This window comes from Hyla sarda, chromosome 6, assembly GCF_029499605.1.
Source record: "Hyla sarda isolate aHylSar1 chromosome 6, aHylSar1.hap1, whole genome shotgun sequence".
Classification (NCBI taxonomy): Eukaryota; Metazoa; Chordata; class Amphibia; order Anura; family Hylidae; genus Hyla; species Hyla sarda.
The window spans coordinates 217,667,448-217,694,593 of NC_079194.1; the positions used below are offsets into that span (position 1 = coordinate 217,667,448).

General features: G+C 41.2%; 2 protein-coding genes across 4 annotated transcripts in view; one reads left to right on the forward strand and one right to left on the reverse strand.

Annotated features, from left to right (window-relative positions):
• The window catches only part of PLA2G15 (phospholipase A2 group XV), a 118,590-nt gene that overhangs the window by 10,396 nt on the left and 81,048 nt on the right, over positions 1-27,146 (forward strand). The window lies entirely within an intron of this gene.
• PSKH1 (protein serine kinase H1) overlaps positions 23,367-27,146 on the reverse strand; it is a 34,336-nt gene continuing 30,556 nt past the window's right edge. For both annotated transcript variants that reach the window (XM_056526426.1, XM_056526425.1), the window contains exon 3: positions 23,367-24,684. In XM_056526426.1, the coding sequence (XP_056382401.1) occupies positions 24,367-24,684 (318 nt within the window). In that variant the 3' untranslated portion in view covers positions 23,367-24,366. The remainder of the gene's footprint in view (positions 24,685-27,146) is intronic.

The window sequence follows — 27,146 nt, forward strand, 5'->3', positions numbered from 1 at the left end:
TATGAGGACCCGTGCCATCAGCCAATCATACTGCATCACAGATAATAAAGGTGACCAACACACAGGTATCTCCCTTCTTCTTTGCAGCAATCATCAAGGTGATAGGAGGTACAGGAAGTTGATCATGAAGATAATGCAGGGAGAAATGGAAGTCAAATGAATGCAGGTCCCATGAGGTGACGTCAAAGTTGGTGTCCAACGGTGATTGGATCCTATTGTGGAGCTGTTGGAAGATTAGAAATATAGGACATGTTATAGGGATGGGTTTAGGGAGGGATAATACTCGCGTCTTGTCTTTAATAAAATCCCAATTTTCCGTCACTTAAGATAGGAAAATTCTCAATTTTATGGCAAGACAAGACGCTTCGTATTATGCTAGTTCAAAGCTTAATCGAAATAAACATAAAAGTAATAAACAATGAATCTTATCACAATAATAACATAGAAACATGAGATTCAGGTCTAAAGTAGAAGGTTTTGAAAGTAGAATCAGAGGACCAATTGGCCGCTTTCAATAGATCTGAAAGAGAAGCGCCGGATTGGAAAAGTTTGGTGGAGACTGCACTTCTGGTAGAATGAGCTGTAAATTTGGAAATGTCAATACCAGCAAGGTGCATGGTTTGTTTAACCCATCTAGCAAGAGTGGGGGAGGAAACTGGAGCGTGAGGTTTACAAAAGGAGATTAATAGTTGGGAGGAAGATGGACTCCGAAGAGATTCAGTTCGGGATTCATAAGAATGAAGACAACGTACAACACAAAGTTTTTCGTTATCTGGAAACGAAGGGTAAAAAACAGAATGGAGATTTGTTTTAGTACGCCGATATACCGAGAAAACAACACCTTGAGGTGTAAACTGTCTGCGAGATATATCTAATGATTTAACATCAGAAACCCTTTTGACGGAGATGAGGCATAAAAGGGTAGTGAGTTTAAAGGATAGGAATTTTAATGATAAATTATCATTATCATCCCAGGAAATAAACATATCAAGCACGACTGTTACATTCCAAGTAGAATTATATTTAGGAAGAGGAGGCCTACGAAAACGTATACCTTTTAGAAGTTGGCAAACTAAAGGGTGTCTACCCACAGGGATGGAATCTATAGGAAGGTGTTTAGAGGAGATTGCTGAGCGATAGAGATTAATTGTTCTGTAGGCTTTACCAGCATCGAATGATTCTGATAAGAAATTTAAGATATGGGATATAGATGTTCGTAAGGGATCCAAGTGTCGTTGATCGCACCAATGAGACCAAAGTCTCCAGGCTGATCCGTAAGCTGACTTGGTACCCGGGGCCCACGCATCTGAAAGGATGTCTTGAGTTGATTTTGAAAACTGGAAGTCAGATCTTGGCGACCCGAAATCATCCAAGCCACCAGAGGTAGATGGCCCGCTAAAATCAGAGGGTGGTAGTTCCCTTGAGGATCTAAGAGGAGATCGTGAGAGAAAGGAAGGAGACGGGGAAGGTCTATGAGCAGGTGTAAGATTTGGGGAAACCACGATTGAGTTGGCCAGAGTGGCGTTACAAGAACTAGCGTGGCTTTCTGGATCGAGGTTTGAAAGAGAACTCGTGGAATTAGATTGAATGGAGGAAAAGCATACAGGGTTTTCTGAGGCCAGGATTGCAGGAAGGCGTCCACCCCTAGAGCTTCTGGATCTGGACGCCAACTGAAAAACAGAGGTAACTGGGTGTTCAAACGGGAAGAGATCTATGTGAAGAGGACCCCATAAAGAATTGATTGATTGAAAGATCGGAATAAGAAGTTTCCAATCGCTGGAATCGCTGGATCCGTGAGATAGCGTGAATACCAATCCGCTACTGCTACTGCATTGGAAATCCCTGGTAAGTATTCTGCTTTCAGAATGATGTTTTTGTCCAAACAGAAATGCCAAAAATCTTTGGCAAAGTCTGCAAGAATTTTGGAATTCGTACCTCCCAGGTGGTTGATGTATTGGACAGCAGAAATGTTGTCCATACGAAGGAGGATACAGCAATGGGAGGAATTTTTTGCAAAACTCTTCAAAGCAAAAAATCCTGCTAGAAGTTCCAGGCAATTTATGTGTAGTTGAGATTCTGTCTGGGACCATTTCCCTCCAGTGGAGAGAGAACCGCAGCGAGCTCCCCATCCGGAAAGACTCGCATCGGATTCTATAATGATGTCCGGATTCGGGTGGAAAATTGCTTTTCCATTCCAGGACTCTATGTGAGTGAGCCACCAGAGGAGTTCTTCTCTGGCTTCTGGAGATAGGGGAATTTCGTCGGAGTAACCGAGACCTTCCCTTAAATGACGAATCTTTAAACGTTGAAGAGCCCTGTAGTGAAGGGGAGCCGGGAAAATGGCCTGAATTGAGGCTGATAAGAGGCCTACAATCCGAGCAATCGTTCTCAAAGAAATTATATCTTTGCGGAGAATTTGTTTTATCTCCTTCCGAATGGTTTTTAATCTCCTTGAAGGAAGACTTAGAGTGGTCAACTGAGTGTTGATCATGAAGCCTAAAAACTCTAGGTTCTGAGAAGGGATTAGGATTGATTTCTTGTAGTTTATCAGAAAACCTAGATGAATAAGAAGAGATAGGGTTTAGTTCAAGTGGAGCAAAAGTAACTCTTTTGATTGGGCCATAAGGAGAATGTCGTCTAGATAGATGATAAGACGAACTCCTCGACTTCTGAGAGAAGCTACTACTGGTTTCAGTAGTTTTGTAAAGCACCAAGGGGCTGATGATAGGCCGAAAGGAAGGCAAGTAAACTGCCATTTTTGGTTTTCCCAAAGAAATTGTAGGAAAATCTGAGAGGAAGGATGAATTGGAACAGTGAGATATGCCTCTTTTAAGTCTATTTTCACAAGCCAATCCTGTTGCAATATGATGTCTCTTAGTAGATGTATGCCCTCCATTTTGAAGTGGCGATAGATAACTAGATTGTTCAAGAGTTTCAAGTTGATCACTGGTCTGTGACCTCCATCTTTCTTTTTCACCAGAAAAAGATTGCTGATAAAACCTGGTGATTGGAATGGAACCGGAATAATTGCCTGTTTGGCAAATAATTCTCTGATTTCTTGATCTATAAGAGTTTTGTCTGTTTGAGAGAAGTGAATCGGATGTGGTAAGTGGGTTTGTATTGGTGGAGAGACAAATTCTATTTGATAGCCCTGGACCGTGTTTAGGATCCAGGAGTCGGACGTAATCGTAGTCCAATTGTGGGAAAAATACAGGAGTCTTCCCCCCAGCGGAATATTTTGGGAAGAAGACTGAGGTAGGCTTACCTGTGGGAGGTCTTGAACGAGGGATTCCTCTGTGACCTCTGGCCCTCCATGGTCTGCCCCTGTATGGGAAGAAGGGGGGAGGGGGGGCGGAGGAATGGCCTGAGGATTGTGATGTATGGGAGTAGGAGCCTCTGTGATATTGATTTTGGGATGAACAGCCGGAAAAGCGGCCCGACCTCTTCCGGCCTTCCCAAAAACCCGTTGGGAAAAAACTTTTTTCAATGATACTTGAGCCTTATTCAGGGATGAGAATAGGCCGACATATTTATTTAGCTCTTTAATAAAATCATCACCAAAGAGCATGCCTTTGGTAGGATTTGGTGGTTCTACCGTGGCCAAATTGGTTAGTTGGGGATCTATTTTTAATAGGATGGAGCGCTTACGCTCGTTGGAGAGGGAAGCGTTAGCATTCCCAAAAATACATATGGCCCTTTGGGCCCACCCTTTAAGGGTTTCGGGATCCACTGTCGTATCAGAAGTAGATGCCTCTTCTGCCAAATTCAGAATTTTTGTCAGAGGACCCAATAGGTCCATTAACTTGTCCTGACAGGACTTGAAACTTCTATCCACTCCCTTTTTTGGATTGTTACCTGTTTTAAACAGAAATTTAGCAATGAGTGGATCTAGTTCTGGGGTATGAGAGGCATTATTTGGCAGAGTTGGTCTGGGACATTCTGCCTTTAATTTATTACGTGATGGTTTGTCAAGTGGTTTATTGGCCCACAATGAAATAAATTCGGCTACCTTTTCTTTTGGAAGCCATTCCCCAGAACGTGGATGACATATCAATGCTGGGTCAAAATATGCGTCACCCGACTCAGTTAACTTAGTTTCTTCCTGACTGCCAGGGTCGTCATGATTGGGATCACTGTCCTCCGAAACATATAGTATCTCCTCAATGTCCTCAATGTCCGAGTCAGCCGACTCATCGGAGGAGGATACCCTGAAGGAGTTTGGTTTGGCCCTGAAGCCTGATTTCTTAACCCTATTGGATTGAGCTTCCTCACGGGTTGAGGGTAAATCTTGTGGTTTAGAACCACTAGAGTTAGAATAATGGGTAGATTCTATAGTTTGAGAATGTAATGAATCTTGGCGTACTCCTGAGGTATTTTTATTTTGTTTAGAGGAGTAAGGGCCGTCATTAGAATGGCGTCTCTTGGACTTTGCCTTACCTGGCCCCTTAAGTCCCTTAGCCAATTGGGACACTGACTCTTCTGGGGACCAGAATTGGTCCGAAGGAGTTAGGGGAGGTAAAGAACCCACATTGGTTGAATTAGAGCGGGTTATGGCCAGAGATACTGATTTATCAATAGAGCCCTGTAGGGCAGAGACTGCGGATTGTACCGCTGTATTAATGGACTTGGCAATAGAAGCGTCCACCAGAGATTGCAAATTTTCTGGAAGGACATTTTCAGTGGATACATTTTTATTTTCCTCAGACATTCTGAAATGATAAGTGGATAGGGACACAAAAGGGGTATCTGAAGGAATAAAATTAAGGAATAATACTTATACACACATAATTAAATTAATTACAAAATAATTAATTAAAGATATATGAAAGAATTCACTGAAATGAAATAAATGAAGAAATATATGAAGAAATATATACTGAAAACAGCCACCGGGTGGCAGTATAAGTTAAGAAATGAAGTAAATTATTATTTTTTAAAAGAAAAGGATACATGAATGAACTTTTGTGAAGAGAAGATTTGTGAGGAGATTTGTGAGGAGAATTATGCGTCCTTCAGGTTCCGTCACTCTGAGGAGAATGACGAAATCCCGAGGACGCTAGACAGAGGACGACCTCTCTGTCAGCAAGTCTCGCGAGACTTGCGCAAGCGCCGGAGAAGTATAGGAGCGCGCGAGTTGCGACAATGGCGATTATGGCGCTGAAGAGAGAGACAGGAACAAGGTGAGGGGATAAGAGGGATACGGAGAGGTAACGGATACCGGAATAATCGGGTAAAACCGGGAATAACGAGCAGAATATGCTGAATGAAGGATAAAGAATCGTAGTGGAAGTATATATACAAAATTTTATACAGAAGGTGTAAATGTAGGGGATAAAGGTGTGAATAATAGAGGAAAGGACAATTTATTAATAGTTAATTAATGAGAATAAATAAATGACCATAAAATGAGTAAATTTTGTGAGAGAAAATTATATTTATCTAGTCACTCTGCTGAGCAGCAAAGAAGAAGGAAGATACCTGTGTGTTGGTCACCTTTATTATCTGTGATGCAGTATGATTGGCTGATGGCACGGGTCCTCATACTAGGTTGCACCCTAGGTTGCATGTTCACATACACTTTGTTGTATTATAAAAAAGTCTTTTTTCTGTTAATACTTACAATACTTATTGGCTGCTGAGTTTCAGTAAAGAAGTTAAATAGCATAATACGAAGCGTCTTGTCTTGCCATAAAATTGTGAGTTACACCAGTCTTAAAAAACGATGAATTGTACCGGATAACCTCATGTATAAGATATTTATTTTCGCTTTTAGAATCTTGATGTGTTTTCGAATCCAGTTCTCTTTGCTAGTGTAGGACTGATATGAATACAGAGACATTTGCTCAGGGAGATCTATGAATGCCATCAATGCTTTTCAGGAGAGAGCAATTTTATACTTATTCTATTTCAGGGGGTGGGAAAAGTGATGTGCTGTTTGCCATCAATACTCGCACCTGGACTTGTTTACCTTACTTCTCTGGCCAATCACAGGACAGCACCTATTTTGCTTTTCTAAGCCATGACGTAGTGCTGGCAGTACTGTAGATGTTGCATATGGGGGTAAATGATGTATTGAATTTGTAAGGTACTATCTGAGCAGAAAGGAAAACAGCAAGCAGCCCTGGTCTAAACAGTGAACTATGGATGACAAGCTACACAAAGATGTACCTGGAAATAGAGGGAAAAAAGAGACCAAAGGAGGCGCCTCATGCGTTACCACTTAAAACAGTTGGCAAAAGTGTGAAGGAAGCCATTACGGGGCGCAAGTTGCCCTTAGGTAGTGGCCGCTCACCTAGAGCAAATGGATAATTCGCATATCAACCCAACATGTGGGTCACCAATCAGAAGAGACAGAACTGCTACTAAGCCCGGGTTCCAGGAAACGGAGAAATCCAATCCTGATGCAGGTCAGTGTAGGAGGAAGAAAATAACCCTTAACCCCTTAATAACGCAGCCCATTTGGGCCTTAAGGACGCAGAAAATTTAATTTTTACGTTTTCATTTTTTCCTCCTCCCCTTCAAAAAATCATAACTCTTTTATATTTTCATCCACAGACTAGTATGAGGGCTTGTTTTTTGCGCGACCAGTTGTCTGTTGTAATGCCATCACTCACTTTACCATAAAATGTATGGCGCAACCAAAAAAATACTATTTGTGTGGGGAAATTAAAAAGAAAACCGCAATTTTGCTAATTTTGGTAGGTTTCGTTTTCACGCCGTACAATTTATGGTAAAAATGACATGTGTTCTTTATTCTTTGGGTCAATTTGATTAAAATGATACCCATGATAATATACTTTTCTATTATTGTTGCGCTTAAAAAAAATTGCAAACTTTTTAACCAAATTAGTACGTTTAAGATCCCCCTGTTTTGAAGACCTATAACTTTTTCATTTTTCCGTATAAGCGGTGGTATGAGGGCAAATTTTTTGTGCCGTGATCTGTACTTTTTATTGATACCATATTTGCTTATATAAAACTTTTACTAATTTTTTTATTAATTTTTTTGGAATAAAATGTTATAAAAAAGCAGCTATTTTGGACTTTTTTTTTTTTTTACGTTCACGCCGTTCACCGTACGGTATAATTAACATTTTATTTTAATAGCTCAGATATTTACGCATGCGGCGATACCAAATATGTATATAAAAAAAAAATTTAACACTTTTTGAGGGTGAAATAGGGAAAATGGGGCAATTTAAGTTTTTATTGGGGGAGGGGGTTTTTCACATTTTTTTTACTTAATTTTTTTACTTTTATTTTTACACTTTAATAGTCGCCATAGGGGACTAATTAAAGCAATCATTAAATTTCTAATCCTGTTCAGTGCTATGTATAGGACACAACACTGATCAGGGTTATCGGTCATCTTCTGCTCTGGTCTGCGGGAAGGCAGATCAGAGCAGAAGACTCCCAGAAGACAGCGGAGGCAGGTGAGGGGACCTCCGGCTGCCGTGAAGGATGATTGGATCACCGCGGCAGCGCTGTGGGCGATCCGATCATCCAATTAAGTGACCGTGATGCTGCAGATGCCGTGATCGGTATTGATCACGGCATCTGAGGGGGTAATGGCGGACATCCGCGGGATCGCAGAGGTCCACCATTACCGGCGGGTCCCTGGCTGCGATCAACAGCCGGGACCTGCCGCACATGATCCGGGCATCGCTCCGATGCCCACGGTTATGCTTAGGATGTAAATGTACATCCTGGTGCGTTAAGTACCACATCACCAGGACGTACATTTACGTCCTTCGTTGTTAAGGGGTTAAGAAAGCGCTGCTGATTCCAGTAAGAACGGAATCCACACGGATTTTCGGTAAGAGGGATTGATCGTATTTTTATTGGTACTAGAGGTGGTAATTGGAAAATACAGCTTGCATGCATGGAGACTAGATGGATATACAAGTTGAAAACTTTGCGCCCCGATGGCCTTAACGATCATGCCAGCTTTGCGCCATTTTTGTAGCTAGGTATAATTATGAGTTGACTCCGTTTCGTTTTGTGTCTAGTCTACTCCTTGATTGGAGTTTTTTATTGTCTTTTGATTTTAATATTATTTTAATCTTATTCATTTCTCTTTTTTTCTCTTTCCTTTCCTTTTTTTCTATTTTCTTTATCTTTAGGATGTTCTGTCTTGTGGTCTGAGGGGCTGAATGCTTCTGTGTGGATGACCATACCGTTACCCTTTGCTGTACACCAGTGACTGAGACTTGAATGAATAAATTATTTTAAATTTTTAATTTTTAATTCCTGCCATACACCTGGGAGACTTATAATGTATTAATAGATCATGATTATTATTAACTTAAAATTGGTCACCTGATTTATATTAATTATATAGTGATTATACTATCATATTATTGTACACATTTATATTATTGTACACATTTATATAATAATTTAATTTCTTTTATGGATTATCCTGATTTGGTAGTCGTTTCACTTTATCGATTTTGATGCACTTATATTATGGTCTTTAGTTTTATATTTATCTTCATTCTATTTATATTTATTATTATTATTATTATTAATATTAATTTAATTTTTTTTTTTTTTTTTTTTTGGTACATGATGTTTTTTTGACGCACCACAATATGTTTTTCTGTAGAGTACATTTCTGCACATTATCAACTGTTTTTATATTACCCACACTGGGGATATATATATATATATATATATATATATATATATATATATATATATATATACACAAATATATTTTATTTTTAAATATTGTCTATATGGAATTATGTATATTGATCTTTATTTTAATCACTTTGATGATTTCCATCTGAGGGTTTACATATGTTTTTATGAGCTATGTTTTTATTTATTTATTTTTTTACGGGACTAACACTATATCTACTATTATTATCCTATTTGGTAAGTATATACCTCTATCGATTTTCACTATTATCACGTTTGTTTTTTTTGCACTTTGAGCACCTTTCACCGATTTTTTTCACTTACTGGTGATGGTTTCTTTTTTCCTTTTCCTTATTATTATCTATTTATTCTCTTTTTACGTGCTATCATTATTCTCTAACGAACATCTTGTGGCCACATTAGTCATGTAACTATTATCATGTGACCATATTAGCTATTGTCATTATATTGAATTCTCCCCTGTTAATATGGCTGGCGCCGACAACGATCACGTGAGTTGTGCACATCACGTGATCGGCTGACTCATCTGTCATTGAGCTGTAGTATGATCTCATGGTTATGGTGCGCCATGGGACGCTGTGGTGCATCGGTCATGTGATCTCAGCTCGATGACGTGCAGGTCAGGTGATCGGGAGCCGGACCGGATGTGGCGCTGGAGGAAGTGACGTCACCCGCCGAGACAGCGGGTACCAGCGCCACATGCGGTACTTGTCCTATCACTAAGGCTGTCGGAATTGATGCGCATCTACAAGTAGGTGATTTTGTAACACACTCATCACCATTGGCTGTAATAGCTGCCCCTCAACCTTACCTTAACCAATTGTGTCTGGAGGACCACTACAAATAGGAACGCCCTTTAGCACTAGACACGCCCCCTGACGAAGCCCATACACGAAACGCGCGTTGGGGTACAGGTAGTGATCTCCCTTACTGGTGTATGGCAGGTATTTGTTACTTTTTGCTGTCTTTCATGCTCTCCTTTTTTATTATATAATGCTGCTGATTGACCTCTGAACAGGGCTAGGTGCTATATAATTTGTTACGTGCACTTTACTCATAGCCCGTTTGAGGATATATACCAGCTCTATACACTCATTATATGTATGTTTCATTATTTTATTTTACTATCTATGGGCATGTTGCAATTTGACATCTGTGGACTGTATTCCTGCCGTCCGTACTGTTTACCATTGTGGATTTAGTATCACTACCTCTTTCTGTAGCCTTCATCTGTATAGTACCTTGTATTTTATGTATGATTTTATAATGCACTTGAATAAAGACTATTCACTATTTTTGTATTCAAATCAGTATACTGGTATCTTCTTTTGTTGGTGTAGTTAGTCTATGATAGGATCCAGTTTACGCAATTGCCTGTTAGCCAATTGTGTTTGTTCAGTGACAGTGATTCCAGTAAGAAGTTAAAGCCAAACCTGAAGTATTGTCAAACACTGGAGTGGTTTATTAGGTAAAAAACAATAAAAGTAAAGGATGATGCGTTTTGGGGGAGGCACCCCCTTCCTCAGATCATTATGGTATAGCAAGTACAGACAGGGTATAAATATGTTTGAAATTGGCGCCAATACAGAAAGGGGGCAGAGCCAATGGGTGACATCACAAAGTACATTACACAATCTATATATATATAAAACTCAATGGCCCAGATTTATCAAACTGTGTGAGAGTAAAAATAGAGTGATTTTCCCCAGCAACCAATCACAGGTCAGCTAATGAGCTCTGCTAAAGTGAAAGCTGAACTGTGATTGGTTGCTGTGGGAAAATCACTCTATTTTTACTCTCACACAGTTTGATAAATCTGGGCGAATGTGTGTGTATGTATGTGTGTATATATGTGTGTATGTTCTAGCATCACGTCCAAACGGCTAAAGATATTAACATGAAACTTGGCACACATGTTACTTATATGTCAACAACAAACATAGGATAGGTGATTTAACCCTTACTCACCCCCATTTGCCAGGGGCAGGGTTTATGTTTAATGTCCCATACAAGTCAATGGGAAATATATGTTACTGCATAACTTCCAAACGGCTGGAGATATTTCCATAATACTTGGTCACATGTTACTTATATATCCACTTAAAATATAGGATAGTTAATTTAACCCTTAATTACCCACATTTGTGAGGGTCAGGGCTTTTGTTTAAAGTCCCATGCAAAACAATGGGAAATGTATGTTCCCACATAACTTCTGTACGGCTGGAGATATTTCAATACCTGGTACACATATTACGGGTCGGGATAGGAGGTCGGGATAGGAGGTCGGGATAGGAGGTAGCGATAGGAGGTCGGGATAGGAGGACGGGATAGGAGGTCGGGATAGGAGGTCGGGATAGGAGGTCGAGATAGGAGGTCGAGATAGGAGGACGGGATATAAGGATGGGATAGGAGGTCAGGATAGGAGGTCGAGATTGGTGGTCGGGAGAGGACATCTGGATAGGAGGTCGAGATAGGAGGTCGAGATAGGGGGTCGAGATAAGGATAGGAGGACGGGATAGGATGACGGGATATGAGGACAGGATAGGAGGACGGGATAGGAGGTCAGAATAGGAGGTCGGGATAGGAGGTCGAGATTGGTGGTCGGGAGAGGACGTCTGGATAGGAGGTCGAGATAGGAGGTCGAGATAGGGGGTCGAGATAGAAGGTCGTAATAGGAGGTAGCGATAGGAGGTCGGGATAGGAGGACGGGATAGGAGGTCGAGATAGGAGGTCGGGATAGGAGGTCATGATAGGAGGTCGAGATAGGAGGACGGGATATAAGGATGGGATAGGAGGTCAGGATAGGAGGTCGAGATTGGTGGTCGGGAGAGGACGTCTGGATAGGAGGTCGAGATAGGAGGTCGAGATAGGGGGTCGAGATAAGGATAGGAGGACGGGATAGGATGACGGGATATGAGGACAGGATAGGAGGACGGGATAGGAGGTCAGAATAGGAGGTCGGGATAGGAGGTCGAGATAGGTCGGGATAGGAGGTCGAGATAGGAGGATGAGATAGGAGGACGGGATAGGAGGTCGGGATAGGAGGTCGAGATAGGAGGACGGGATAGTTGGTTGGGATATGACAACAATATATGAGGACGGGATATGAAGTCAAAAGCTTCCTCCTTTGCTTATTTTCCTTCCCAACATGGATTAGGAAGGAAAAACCGGGCAACGCCGAGTACTCAGCTAGTCTGTGAATAAAGTACAATACATATATGCAGATGAAAACCAAAGAGAGGTCAGGTTCTATATATTCCCATTGAGTTATTATGTAAATATTCGCCATGTGTGTATATATGTTCCAGCATCACGTCCAAACGGCTAAAGATATTAACATGAAACTTAGCACACATGTTACTTATATGTCTACAACAAACATAGGATAGGTGATTTAACCCTTACTCACCCCCATTTGCCAAGGGCGGGGTTTATGTTTAATGTCCCATACAAGTCAATGGGAAATATATGTTACTGCATAACTTCCAAACGGCTGGAGATATTTCGATAATACTTGGTCACATGTTACTTATATGTCAACTTAAAATATAGGATAGTTAATTTAACCCTTAACTACCCCCATTTGTGAGGGTTGGGGTTTTTGTTTTAAGTCCCATGCAAATCAATGGGAAATGTATGTTCTCACATAACTTCTGTACGGCTGGAGATATTTCAATACCTGGTACACATCTTACAGTTTGGGATATGAGGACGGGATAGGAGGTCGAGATAGGAGGTCGAGATAGGAGGATGGGATAGGAGGACCGGGATAGGAGGTCGGGATAGGAGGTCGGGATAGGAGGTCGAGTTAGGAGGTCGGGATAGGAGGATGGGATAGGAGGATGGGATAGGTCGAGATAGGAGGTTGACATAGGAGGATGGGATAGGAAGTCGGGATAGGAGGTCGAGATAGGAGGACAGGATAGGAGGTCAAGATAGGAGGTCGGTAAAACAAAGAGAAAAACAGACGCTCCCTTGTGAAGAACCAACAGGATCACAGGTGTGTGGGAGGGGAGGGAAAAGTGAAGGCTCACCCTGCCAGGTTGTGTGCACTCCCACACAACCAAGATGTGCGTTTGATATAATGATCCCGGTCTGCAGCCTTCCCAGAAATAGCAGAAAGATATAAAGCGAACTTCGGAGGAGATGGGAATACCGGTGCTGACCATGGAGAAGACAATAGAGCCAGGTGTGTAGCGAACAGATTTAATCCAATGCGACGCGTTTCACCGCGCTTGCGCGGTTTCATCAGGCATCGGAGGTCGGGATAGGAGGTCAAGATAGGAGGTCGAGATAGGAGGACGGGACAGGAGGTCGGGATAGGAGGTTGGGATAGAACGGGATAGGAGGTCGGGATAGGAGGTCAAGATAGGACAGGGGTCCTCAAACTTTTTAAATGGTGGGCCAGTTCACGGTCCCTCAGACCGTTGGAGGGCCGGACTATAGATAACAAAACATGAACAAATTCCTATGCACACTTATATATCTTATTAGTGGACTACCACTTTAAGTACGCAGCCCAGTTCCCCCCACATTAGGTTGGCAGTATAGATCCCCCACATTAGGTTGTAGTTCCCACACATTAGGGTTGGCAGTACAGTTCCCCCACATTAGGGTTGGCAGTACAGTTCCCCCACATTAGGTGCAGTACAATTCCCCCCACATTAGGTGCAGTACAGTTCCCCCACATTAGGTGCAGTACAGTTCCCCCACATTAGGTGCAGTACAGTTCCCCAACATTAGGTGCAGTACAGTTCCCCCACATTAGGTGCAGTACAGTTCCCCAACATTAGGTGCAGTACAGTTCCCCCACATTAGGTGCAGTACAGTTCCCCCACATTAGGTGCAGTACAGTTCCCCCACATTAGGTGCAGTACAGTTCCCCCACATTAGGTGCAGTACAATTCCCCCACATTAGGTGCAGTACAGTTCCCCCACATTAGGTGCAGTACAGTTCCCCCACATTAGGTGCAGTACAGTTCCCCCACATTAGGTGCAGTACAGTTCCCCAACATTAGGGGCAGTACAGTTCCCCCACATTAGGTGCAGTATAATTTTCCCCACATTAGGTGCAGTATAATGTTCCCCCACATTAGGTGCAGTATAATGTTCCCCAACATTAGGTGCAGTATAATGTTCCCCCACATTAGGTGCAGTATAATGTTCCCCCACATTAGGTGCAGGATAATGTTCCCCCACATTAGGTGCAGTATAGCTCCCCACATTAGGTGCAGTATAGATCCCCCAAATTAGGTACAGTATAGCTCCCCAACATTAGGTGCAGTATAGATCTCCCACATTAGATGCAGTATAGCTCCCACACATTAGGTGCAGTATAGATCCCCCAAATTAGGTACAGTATAGCTCCCCAACATTAGGTGCCGTATAGATCTCCCACATTAGATGCAGTATAGCTCCCACACATTAGGTGCAGTATAATGTTCCCCCACATTAGGTGCAGGATAATGTTACCCCACATTAGGTGCAGTATAGCTCCCCACATTAGGTGCAGTATAGATCCCCCAAATTAGGTACAGTATAGCTCCCCAACATTAGGTGCAGTATAGATCTCCCACATTAGATGCAGTATAGCTCCCACACATTAGGTGCAGTATAGCTCCCCCACATAAGGTGCAGTATAGTTCTCCCCACATTAGGTGCAGTATAGCTCCCCCACATTAGGTGCAGTATAGATCCCCAAATTAGGTTGAGTATAGCTCCCCACATTAGATGCAGTATAGCACCCCACATTAGGTGCAGCATGTTCCCCCACATTAGGTGCAGTATAGATCCCCCAAATTAGGTGCAGTATAACTCCCCCAAATTAGGTGCAGTATAGCTCCCTACATTTGGTGCAGTGTTCCCCCACATTAGGTGCAGTATGTTTCCTCACAGACATTCAGCCTCCAGCCATACAGTGTATGGCTGGAGCTGTATGCCTGTGTTCTGCCCCACTTCAGAGCTCCAACCACCGCTCCTCCAGTCCGGACATAGCAGTAAGTGCCGGTACCGAAGAAGCGGTGGTCGGAGCACCAAAGCTGACGTGCCGCTGGTAACACTTACCTAGCTGGCCAGCGCTCGTCCTCATCGCTGCCCCGCTCTTCCGCGCTCCGTTGCTATGGGCGCACGCACGGCGTCAGTGACGTCCCTGCGTGCGCCACCTTCCCGGCGGCCCCTGCATTTTTAAAGTAAACGCGAGGTCTCCGAGAGTGCATCCCTGTGTCCCAAAAACCATCTTTCGGGACACAGGGATGTCCCAGGCCGCAGTTTGAGGACCCCTGAGATAGGAGGTCTGGATAGGAGGTCGGGATAGGAGGATGGGATATGACAACAATATATGAGGATGGGATATGAAGTCAAAAGCTTCCTCCTTTGTTGATTTTCCTCCCCAACAAGAATTAGGAAGGAAAAACCAGGCATAGAATAGAACCTGACCTCTCTTTGGTTTTCAGCTGCATATATGTATTTTGATTGTACTTTATTCACAGATTGTGTAATGTACTTTGTGATGTCACCCATTGGCTCTGCCCCCTTTCTGTATTGGCGCCAATTTCAAACATATTTATACCCTGTCTGTACTTGCTATACGATAATGATCTGAGGAAGGGGGTGCCTCCCCCGAAACGCATCATCCTTGTAACTTTTATTGTTTTTTTTTACCTAATAAACCACTCCAGTGTTTGACAATACTTCTGGTTTGGCTTCAACTTCTTACTGGAACCAGCAGCGCCTTCTTAAAAATAAAATTTTCTGCATCCTTAAGGCCCAAATGGGCTGCGTTCTTAAGGGGTTAAGGGTTATTTTCTTCCTCCTACACTGACTTACATCAGGATTGGATTTCTCCATTTCCTGGAACCTGGGCTTAGCAGCAGTACCGTCTCTTCTGATTGGTAACCCACATGCTGGGTTGATATGCGAATTATCCATTCGCTCTAGTTGAGAAAAAATATTGCATGTCCTATTTTATTTTTCTCCGCTGAACAGATCTCTGACAGACGCCATTTAAGTCAATGGCAACAGCCATGTGAACTTAGCCTAAGACAAAAGCCTGTATTTACCTTTCAGGCACAGCACTGAGCCTCCAAAAGGAGACACATGATGCATGCACAACGTCCATAGTACAAGCTAAGCCACTCCCTGTATTCTGTGTTGGTCTTTCTGCTGCTAGAGATGAATGTCCCAAAAACATTATTTTGGGTAAGGATTAATTTTCGGTCAATGTTACAGAACTCATAAGCTATCAAACGTAGGGAAGCTAGTTGATATGACCGTAAACATTTATGTCAAGATGGCCAAAAGGCATTGCTTTATGTCTTTATGTATACCTTTCATATCTTGCAGCTGTGAGTAAGATGCAGTCCCCTTTGGTAAATTTGTGGGGATAAATGCTTGTATAATTAACCAGGCTGAGCAGTTCATTCTGATCTGAAAGGCAGACGTTTAGAGGGTATTTTTTATTCTTTAAGGATCAGTGACCATTATGAGGGAGCCACCTGGGGGAAAAAAATACAGTAGATTTTGGTGGACTTGCTGCCGATCATGTTTCACAGGTTGAATGTCTCCCGTACACACTAGGGAAGGATTTGAGAAATCTTAGGTTACAATCACGTGGGCGGGTATACAGGGAGTTTCCCACTATGAGTTTAAGCCCTAGTAGAGTTTTTGCAGTGAGAAAGCTGCAGATTCAATGTGGACTGCTGCGGATTTACTTCAGCAGAAAACCCACCGCTGCTTAAACATGCAGTGGGAAACTGTCAGGCCCAAGGCCTGATTATTAAAATCCTATATGTGTATTATAATTATAACTGTGTGATGTATTATCCAAGCCATGAGTGAGAGGTCATTCAGACTGTGTTTTGTGTATTGCATTTTATTGGGGGTCTGGCTGTTTGTTTACATCTCCTTTGAAGTCAAAGGCTTTTTTGAAGCAGCAGGATGTAAGGTGCACTCTGGTCCCATCATATAATCAAACAGATAAGGGGGCCAGGAAGAGAGAAGACCCCCTGGTGGGATCAGAGGGGAGGGGGGAATGGAGTCTCCCTCCCAAGAAAGCAGATATGATATATTTAAACAATGCTAGACTAAAAGTTAGCTGTGCAACAAGCTGACAAGACCATCCTTTGAACAGCTGGAACTCACTCTCATGGACTGCTATATCATCATGCTGTAAGAACTTCATCTTTTGTTTTCTGAACTTGCCTTGCTAAACTCTTTCATTTTTGTAACTGTATGTCATTTGTTTATTTTTATGCATAGCACTGTGATACCTTTTATCAGATTAAATGTTTATTTAATCAGCTCTGGTCTTTGATCTCTAAATATATGAGCTCACCTTTCTGAAGGCAGCTCTGGTGGAAACATGTTTATCTAAGGGTTAATTTGGTGACTTGCTGGGACTAGTAGTGGATACCCAGAGGTTTGGCGGCCTTAACCCTTGCACCATCAAACTCTCTCTAGCGTCTTGGCTGGACCGATAGGGTGTGATTGTGACAGAAACGTATAGAGTTTTTGGCACTTCAACTCACTGTTTTCCCTGCGCTGCAGCTTACCTTTGTATTAAAGCAAACTGATAAAGCAACCTTTAAAGGGGTATTGCAGGGAAATCATCTGGCTCCAGAAAGTTAAACAGATTTGTTAATTACTACTATTAAAAAAATCTTAATCCTTCCAGTAGTTATCAGCTTCTGAAATTGAGTTCTTTTTTTTCTGAAAACAGTGCTCTCTGCAGACACCTCTGCTTGTCTCAGGAACTGTCCAAAGCATTAGAGGTTTGCTATGGGAATTTGCTCCTACTCTGGACAGTTCCTGAGACAAGCAGAGGTGTCAGAAGAGATCACTGTTGTCAGACAGAAAAAAACAACTCAACTTTAGCAGCTGATAAGTACTGGAAGGATTCATATTTTTTCATAGAAGTAATTTACAAATCTGTTTAACTTCCCAGAGGCAGATATAAGTTTTTTTTCCTGGAATACCCCTTTAAGAATAATCACTGCTGCTGAGCTGCAAGATGACAGATAGGTAGACACTCTCCAGGTCTCAAAGAGGGTATAGCCAAGTGCCAGTAAAGTTCTTCCAAAGGGGAACATCTTTACAATCTGAGACACAATCTGTTTTACATTATTATTGGGGGGGGCGGGGTGCTCTTTGACACCATTCTTTCTGAGGTGCTGTGTTTGGGGTGCTGAGCTATACACAGTAGCTACAGTAATACAGGCAAATGGGGCAGCAACAGGCAAAGTAGAAGTAGCAGCAGGATTTGGAATTTTTGTTTCGTTAAGGTAAGGAAAAAAAAATTAAATGGTGGTTGGAAAAAGGGAAGAGCTAAATGTCTGAGCAACAAATTCTGCAGACACTGTCATAGCTGGATTTAGTCTTTATGGAGATCTAAGCCAGACAGAAAAAGTGAATTGGATTTCATTTTCCTGTAATCACATATGTTCAGAAGACATTGGTGTAGATGTAGTATTTATCACTAGAGATGAGCAGAACTTACAGTAAATTCGATTCGTCACAAACTTCTCGGCTCGGCAGTTGATAACTTTTCCTGCGTAAATTAGTTCAGCTTTCAGGTGCTCCGGTGGGCTGGAAAAGGTGGATAGATTCCTAGGAAAGAGTCTCCTAGGACTGTATCCACCTTTTCCAGCCCACTGGAGAACCTGAAAGCTGAACTAATTAATGCAGGAAAAGTCATCAACTGCCGAGCCGAGAAGTTCGTGACGAATCGAATTTACTGTAAGTTCGCTCATCTCTATCACTACATGGTGGTATTAGTGTTTTTTAATCAGTGACCATACAGCAAAATAAAAGGAGAACTCATCAACTTATCAGCTGCAGTATATTACAGAGAAATTTGTGAAGTTCTTTCCTTTCTGACTACACTGTTCTCTGCTGACACCTGTCAGGAACTGTCCAGAGCAGGAGAGGTTTTCTATGGGGATATGCTTTTAATCTGGACACACAGAATAGGACTGCACAATTTTCTTTGTAGTATACAGCAGATAAGTACTGGAAGGATAAAGATTTTGAAATCTAAGTAATTTACAAATCTGTTTAACTTTCTGGCACCAGTCGATTTTAAAACATTTGTTGTTTCACTTTTTTTCCAAGTCACAAAGCAGTAATGGTAGCATAGTGTGGCGGTATTATTTGTGTCTTGTATGGTGGTATTATTAATTTAGGTATATGTATAGTCCACTTTGTTCAGTAACAATAGGAAAGTTATAAATAATGACTGTATGGTAGTCTTATTTTGTTCCAGAATACAGGCATTAAAAATTTGTATGTATATAAATTTTTTTGTGTATAGGGGCTTGTGGGCGTTTGTATCTGTCAAGATAGGTATTAGGGCTTTGCAATCCTCCTAAGTTGTGAAAATAGCAAATCTTGTGGTGCTACACTGTTTACACAACTCCCACTAACTTTTTTTTTTTTTTTTTACTTCTCATTAGAGATGAGCGAATTTACAGTGATTCGATTTGTCACAAACTTCTCGGCTCGGCAGTTGCTGACTTTAGCCTGCATATATGAGTTCAGCTTTCATGTGCTCCGGGCTGAAAAAGGTGGATACAGTCCTAAGAGTGACTCACCGGAGCACCTGAAAGCTGAACTAATTTATGCAGGCTAAAGTGATCAACTGCCGAGCTGAGAAGTTTGTGACAAATCAAATCACTGTAACTTCGCTCATCTCTACTTCCCATCTATCTTTAGCAGGCCATATTGGCTGAGGATTCCCGATTGTCGAAACGAGCCTGGATCTCAGAGGTGAGACCTGCATCTATCAGGCCCTTTTGACATATTCTATGAATATGCCATAAATGTCCAGATGGGAATACCCTTTAAGCAAAATAAGGATACATTTTGTTTAAAAAGGGAACCAATCATCAGATATTACCCTATATAATGCTTGGCAAAGCTTGATGTAGGGTGAAGTCTTTATCCTCACCATCCCCTGGGCGGGGAGCTCCTCTCGCCTAGTCCAGTTTTCGGCTGGCAGCAACGCCTTCTGCGCTTAATTGATGGGCCGCGTTTTCCGCTCTGCTCAGTCTGTTCAGTGAGCAGAGAGAGGATGCGGACCGTCAATCAAGCGGAGGGGACGTTGCTGCCGGCCCAAGACATGGGACTAGTTGGGAGGAGCTCCCCGCCCAGGGGACTACTTACGGGTGCGGTGGGGACCAGTTTATAAGTTCATATCCTCACCATCCCCTCAGGCAGGAGCGTCCCCTGGGGATGGTGAGGATAAAAAGAGAGTTTACCATATATAACGCTTTGCCAAGTGTTATATAGGGTACAATCTGATGATTAGTTCCCTTTAATAACTGTGCTCTAGTTCGTTCTTTATCCATTAAATTTTCATTTTTGCATTTTCGCCTTTTCCTCCTTCCTTGTTAAAAATCATAACGCTTTCAATTTTGCACCTAGAGACCCATATAGGGGCTTGTTTTTTGCGTCACCAATTGTACTTTGCAATCACTTATTTTAGAATATAACCTGCGGTGAAACCAAAACAAAATATTTGTGGGGTGGAAAAAAAAATAAATAAACACATTTAGTAAATTTTGGGGGCTCCAGTTTCTACGCAGTGCAATATTTGGTAAAATTGACACCTTCTCTTTATTCTGTAGGTCTATACGGTTACAAGGATAACCAATTTATGTAGGTTTTATTTTAATACTTAAAAAAAAAATGATAAACTACATGCACCAAAATTAGCATGTTTAAAATTGTCATCTTATGACCCCTATAACTTTTTTATTTTCCCGTGTACTGGGTGGTATGAGGGCTCATTTTTTGCGCCGTTATCTGTAGTTGTTTTGATGGGACTTTTGATCGCTTTTTATTAACATTTTTGTGGTATATGAAGTGACCAAAAATGCAAAATTTTGTACTTTGGTATTTTTTTTTTCTACGTGTAGGCCATCGACCGTGTGGTTTAGCTAACCTAATATTTTAATAGTTCGGACATTTACGCACGCAGCGGTACCACATATGATTATTCTTTATTTCATTATTTTATTTTAAAAAATGGGATTAGCCGTGGGTCCTGGCTGCCCATAGCAACCGGGACCCACCAGGTTTAACCCGTTCTCTGCTGGTGAGAATGGTTTAAACCCGGTAAACGGGACCAGGGCGTACAGGTATGCAGGGCATATGCATACACCCTGCGTCCCCAAGAGGTTAAGAGGCCTATTACACATGCCTATAAAATGCATTTGTAGTAGTGTTGCTTGGGAGGCAATGAGGCATATCTGTACATTTAAAAGGATGCACGCAGTACCTTTTAGTTCTGTGTAAATGACTTTTACTGTGTATAAAACAGAAAGTTTCCAATTTTAGTTTTGTCTACTTAGTATTGGGTCAAATACAGGTTAAATTTCGTAACAAAGTTTAAAAAGGAACAATCAAGAACACATTTTGGCATTCATTTAATGTTATGTAATAAACAGTACACATATGAAAAGAGTTTGCTTTAATACATGCAAAATTTGCTATAATACAGAGATCCTTTTGGAGCATAACTAAATTAATCAAATTTATTACACATAGAAAAGAAAGTATTATAAAAAGATAACAAAGAAGTGGTATCATTTATAAATAGTTTCACATTTTAGAAAACGCTGACGATAAAGAATGTAAGTCCACTGTTTAGTTATTGCCAGGTAATAGTACATCCGTCTGTTTTACTGTGATCTCCTATAACCGTAAAAATACATACTTCTCAATTTACAGACTATCTGATGATATGTGATAGAATAACCTTAAAATATCAGAGCTTTGATGTTTATTGCAGTGCTTTTTCATGGGATTTTGATTAATGAAGATGGAAAACACATTATGAAAGGGCTTTTCAAGGGTTTAAAATAAAAATAAACACATTTAAAAAGGTATCCAGTTAGTAAGCTTTCTAAAGTCATTGAAGAGAAACTGTAACCTTAAAAGACACTGACCTATCAGCAGGAAGAGCTGGGCAGAAATCATTTTGTGGGAAACACTCAGCATAGGTTTTAGATCTTGAATGCAATAGATGTTCTGACCTATTGACAAGCTTCACTGTGTTCACATGCATACAAATATAGCAGGCAGTCAGAAACTGCACTAATTATTCCTATAAAATTATACATACTCGACTACCAGCTATAAAAAGAGAACAAAAATATACCTGCAAGCTAAGCCCATCAGCCTCATCAAGAGGGAGGGATCAAAGCTCTGCCAAAATAGTAAATAAAGGTTTTCTTCTGATCTCAGCAGCAGCAGCTTAGTGCTTAGTGTAACCTATTCCTTGTTGTTCTGCTACTGTTTATTTCCTTCTCACATAGCACCTTGCCAACCCTATACATTAATAACCCCTTCTACCTTCACATGTCCTCTATAGTAGTGTACTGTAAATCATTCTCCAGCATAGTGCCAGCCTGTTCAATCCAGCACTGTCATGGCATATCAGTAAGGACCATATGCTGTGCTCTCCTGTGATTGGCCAGACAACTAAGGGAAATAAAGCAACTGTGTGTATGCTACTGGCAAACAACCCAGCTCTGGTCCTGTGCCTTGACATGGAGAGAGAAAAGCAGAGTGGAGAGGGCTCTCAGGAACTCAGTAACAACATTGAGAGCACGCAAATCACCTTTTCGCCAATCTAAAAAATTTTAACTGATAAAACCAGGCAGGTCTATAAAAAAAATCTTTTTAATGGTGGGTGCACTTTAATACAACTTTGCTAGAAATTAAGGCTAGCCGCTAAATTACACAACCAGGCTGTCCATAACTTAAACTCAATGCTGTAACTTCTTAAAGGGGCTGATGCATGTAAAGTTTTTCATATTATGCTGGGCACCTACCCCCCATGATCAGGCACTTATCTCCTAACCTGTGGCAGACCTTTTGCCAACGGTTATATAGGGTAAAATATAAATCTGTATAGCTCATTGTGCTCTATTACAGCCAACCTGCGGATAGGATAAATAGTATAATGTAACAGGAATGCTTAAATATGATATGAAAATCCAAATCATAGAAAACTCCATTAAAGTCCTACTCATTCAAAATTATATAATTGCAAAATATTCTTACAGATACTGTAATAAGATTTTAACTATCCAGTTCCAGCAAATCTAGAGTATCTCCTGAATACAAAAACGGTTTAGCATTTTACATATAAAAATGTTCTTGGTGAAAATTCCAGAGAGAACTGAAACGCATTAAAAAAGGAATACAGAAAATTTCAAGTTTTGCATTTTAAATGGATAACTCCTTAAGACAACGCTAACATTATGCAGTCGGCAGCTGTTTTCCCCTGCAGTTTATACATTTCTCTTTGGTCTTGTTTTTACAAAATGGTTACATAACAGGCCACGGAAATGATATGAACATTTATTTAAATGCCAGTCTTGCATTTGGTCAGTAAAATGAGCCAGGAGAAGTACGGGCTTAAAAGTGTTCTCCCCCAGCTCTGCGTCACACATGATCAGGACGAACACAAAATGTAGGTCTATAGGACTGTCCTGCTTACATATACACAGAGCGGGGGGAGAAGAGCACACACTCAGACCTTGACCGATAAAAATTCTTGGCATGTCCATAGGACATGTCAATAATATATTATATATATATATATATATATATATATATATATATATATATATATATATATATATATATATATATATATTTTTTTTTTTTTTTTTTTTTTTTTATGATGACAGTTACACTTAAGAGTGAGTGACATCTGTAAAAACTTTTGACATGTCATCCAGACATGTCAAAAAAGTTTAGTCTAAACAGGCCTGAGACCTTCTGTAATTGTAAGTAATAGCCAGCTGGGGAGTGAAGAGTGTTGCTTTGCACTTCACCACATTATAACTTGCAGAAGTGAGACCTGGTTTACAAATGACACTAAAGCTGTAACACTGTAAAGCTGTGTTTTGATCCTTATTTTGAATAGCTATAGCTCAACAATGGCTATTAGCAACTCAAACGTTTTGGTGATGTTTATATCCAAAAATATATGCCATGTTATAGAAACATTGTGGGAAATAATTGGGCCATGTACATTATAGTACGGCCATAAAATTACTGTCTTTAAATTTCACTGTGTATGCATTACCAGCAGTTTTAACTTTAAGCTCAATGGAATTTGACGGCCCAAAATACTGTGACTGTGAGGCTGGGTTAACATTCTATTTTGCATGGGGTCCTATTGTTAAAAAGTTGTGGGACCCTGTAGGTATGGAATAAATGTCTACAACACTATTGTACACCTTTTATTTGCAGTGTAATAATCCGTCTTGCTACTTGACCCCGATACAGTTAGCACCAAAGTCAGTAGCTCTCCTGGTGAACATGCTAAATGTACATCACAACCATGGCATAAACACAGTCTATACCGCTTGCTGAGAAGGACTACATCTAGTTGGAAATCCAATTGAAAATGTGATTTTGAAAGCTAGTACAGCTCCTGGAAGAATACTAGAAACAATTCAATATAAATGTCCTTAAGTGGGTCCCAAAAGTATCCTCTTCATATTCATACAATGCTTTACAAAGGAAATACTAAGAAATACAGTAGCCACACTGTTGCTTGCCACTTCAATATTTTGTTGCATAGTTCTGATACAACCACAAGAAATACACTGCTTTACTGTCAGGGAGATTACGTCCACAGTTAAAGGCACTGGAAATTCCATCACTGTAACTTCTACAATGTGCTCATCCATAGTAGTGCTGCTGGTAGCGCAAATTTAGTTCACGCAATTCTCGTTCTCTCACGCGCCGCGACTTTGTAGACTTTGTCGAGCGACTAGAACGTACAGACTGTGCGGATTTTGTACTCTGACAGCGCGATGATGCTCGCTTGAGTAGGTTTTGAGAGATGGATCTGTGCAGATTTTTCATAGATGAAGACGCCGCCATACTTACTACCCAGGGGTGTTTAAGAGCCTGCGTTGCACTCATTCTTTCTGATGGCTCTACCATAAGCAGACGGTCAATGAAGTCTTTCGCCAGGTTTGAAACACTTGGCCATGGCTGTAGAATGAAAACATAGTTTGAGTGTACAAGTTACAGGCACTGCAATAGTTATTTTCCTGCTATTATTTTATAGTTTGTTTTCTTCGCAGCGCATAATGCCATGTTTTGTTACATAAACATGTGAATTTATAAAACTTTCTAATGTACTGTAATTCTGAATACTGCATTGATGTCCCAATTTCAGATCCCATATAATAGTCCTGGCACCACCACGTGTTTATTGCCCCACTGGCAAGAACTTCTGCCCTCTCTGTGCTGGTGGAGGAGGATGAGTAGACTAAGAAGAGAGCTGGCTTAGTTTATATAATTTTTGCCCTGATCATCAAAAATATTAAATTTAATCGCATAGGTTTTTACAATTCCAAATTTGCACATATTATGTCTTGGGACTTTATTAAAGTTTATTCACTGCAAAAATGCATGTTTGGGTGTTCTAGACAATAGTCCAAATGAAGTGTTTCGGTAGAGGCATGGGCAAACATCTAAATGGCTATGAGGAGGGGCACCATCCTGATGATAGAGAGAGATCTGCCAAACAGTCTGTACCATAAGCTATACATTTAACGTGTCCAGGTAGGAATGGGAGGTGACTATACACTAAAATAAAAAGGGGCACAAAAAGCTTTTTTTTGCTTTGAAGTCACCATCTTATGTCACACTATGTAAGTACATTTGAAATTTGGATCCGGAAAAGGAAAGCTGTGCTGTGATTGGTTGCTATGGATGACTTTTGCTTAGATTTTCAGTTACTGGCTATTTACCACTGATGTTACTTTAATTATGGGACATTACTTTTGCACCATCTTTTTTGAATCATACAGTGTTACGTACACACACATTAACATTTACAGTAGACCCTGGGATGTCTGCCCCACACTAGTTATGAGCCCTAGTGACCAGAGATCAGGTTTCCCTAAATATTGTTACTAGAGTGGGGTTGCAGACAATCCCTTAAAGGGGTACTACCGTGCTGACAACTTATTCCCCGCCCCTGGGGACCCCCTGCGATCTCGCATGCAGCACCCCGCTCTCATCAGGCCCCGGAGCGAACATCCGCTCCGGGTCTGATGACATGGCCAGTGATCATGACGTATTGGAACTAAACCAAAAAGAGGGAGAAAAAAAAGCTAATTGGACATAATGTCACACCAAACTCCAAAAATGGGCTGGACAAAATTATTGGCACCCTTAACTTAATATTTGGTTGCACACCCTTTGGAAAAAATTACGGAAATCAGTTGCTTCCTATAACCATCAATAAGTTTCTTACACCTCTCAGCCGGAATGTTGGACCACTCTTCCTTTGCAAACTGCTCCAGGTCTCTCTTATTGGAAGGGCGCCTTCTCCCAACAGCAATTTTAAGATCTCTTCACAGGTGTTCAATGGGATTTATATCTGGACTCATTGCTTCCACTTCAGAACTCTCCAGCGCTTTGTTGCCATCCATTTCTGGGTGCTTTTTGACAAGTGTTTGGGGTCATTATCCTGCTGGAAGACCCAAGATCTCGGGTGCAAACCTAGCTTTATGACACTGGGCTGTACAGTGCGACCCAAAATCCGTTGGTAATCCTCAGATTTCACGATGCCTTGTACACATTCAAGGCACCCAGTGCCAGAGGCAGCAAAACAACCCCTGTTCTTTTCTTTGTAGACCTCATTCCATTTTCGGTAAAAAAGTAGACTGATGTGCTTTACTAAAAAGCTCTATCTTGGTCTCATCTGTCCACAAGACGTTTTCCCAGAAGGATTTTGGCTTACTCAAGTTCATTTTTGCAAAATGTAGTCTTACTTTTTTATGTCTTTGTGTCAGTAGTGGGGTCTTCCTGGGTCTCCTGCCATAGCGTTTCATTTCATTTAAATGTCGACTGATATTTTGCGCTGACACTGATGTTCCCTGAGGCTGCAGGACAGCTTGAATATCTTTGGAACTTGTTTGGGGCTGCTTATCCACCATTCGGACTATCCTCCGTTGACACCTTTCATAAATTTTTCTCTTCCGTCCACGCCCAGGGAGATTAGATAAAGTTCCATGGGTTGCAAACTTCTTGATAATGTTGCGCACTGTGGACAAAGGCAAATCTAGATCTCTGGAGATGGACTTGTAACCTTGAGATTGTTGATATTTTTCCACAATTTTGGTTCTGAAGTCCTCAGACAGTTCTCTTCTCCTTCTGTTGTCCATGCTTAGTGTGGCACACACAGACACACAATGCAAAGACTAAGTGAACTTCTCTCCTTTCAGGTGTGATTTTTACATTTCCCACACCTGTTACTTGGCCCAGGTGAGTTTAAAGGAGCATCACATGCTTGGAACAATGTTCTTTTTCCACAATTTTGAAAGGGTGCCAATAATTTTGTCCAGCCCATTTTGGAGTTTGGTGTGACATTATGTCCAATTTGCTTTTTTTCCCCCCTCCCTTTTTTTTGTTTAGTTCCAATACACACAAAGGGAATAAAC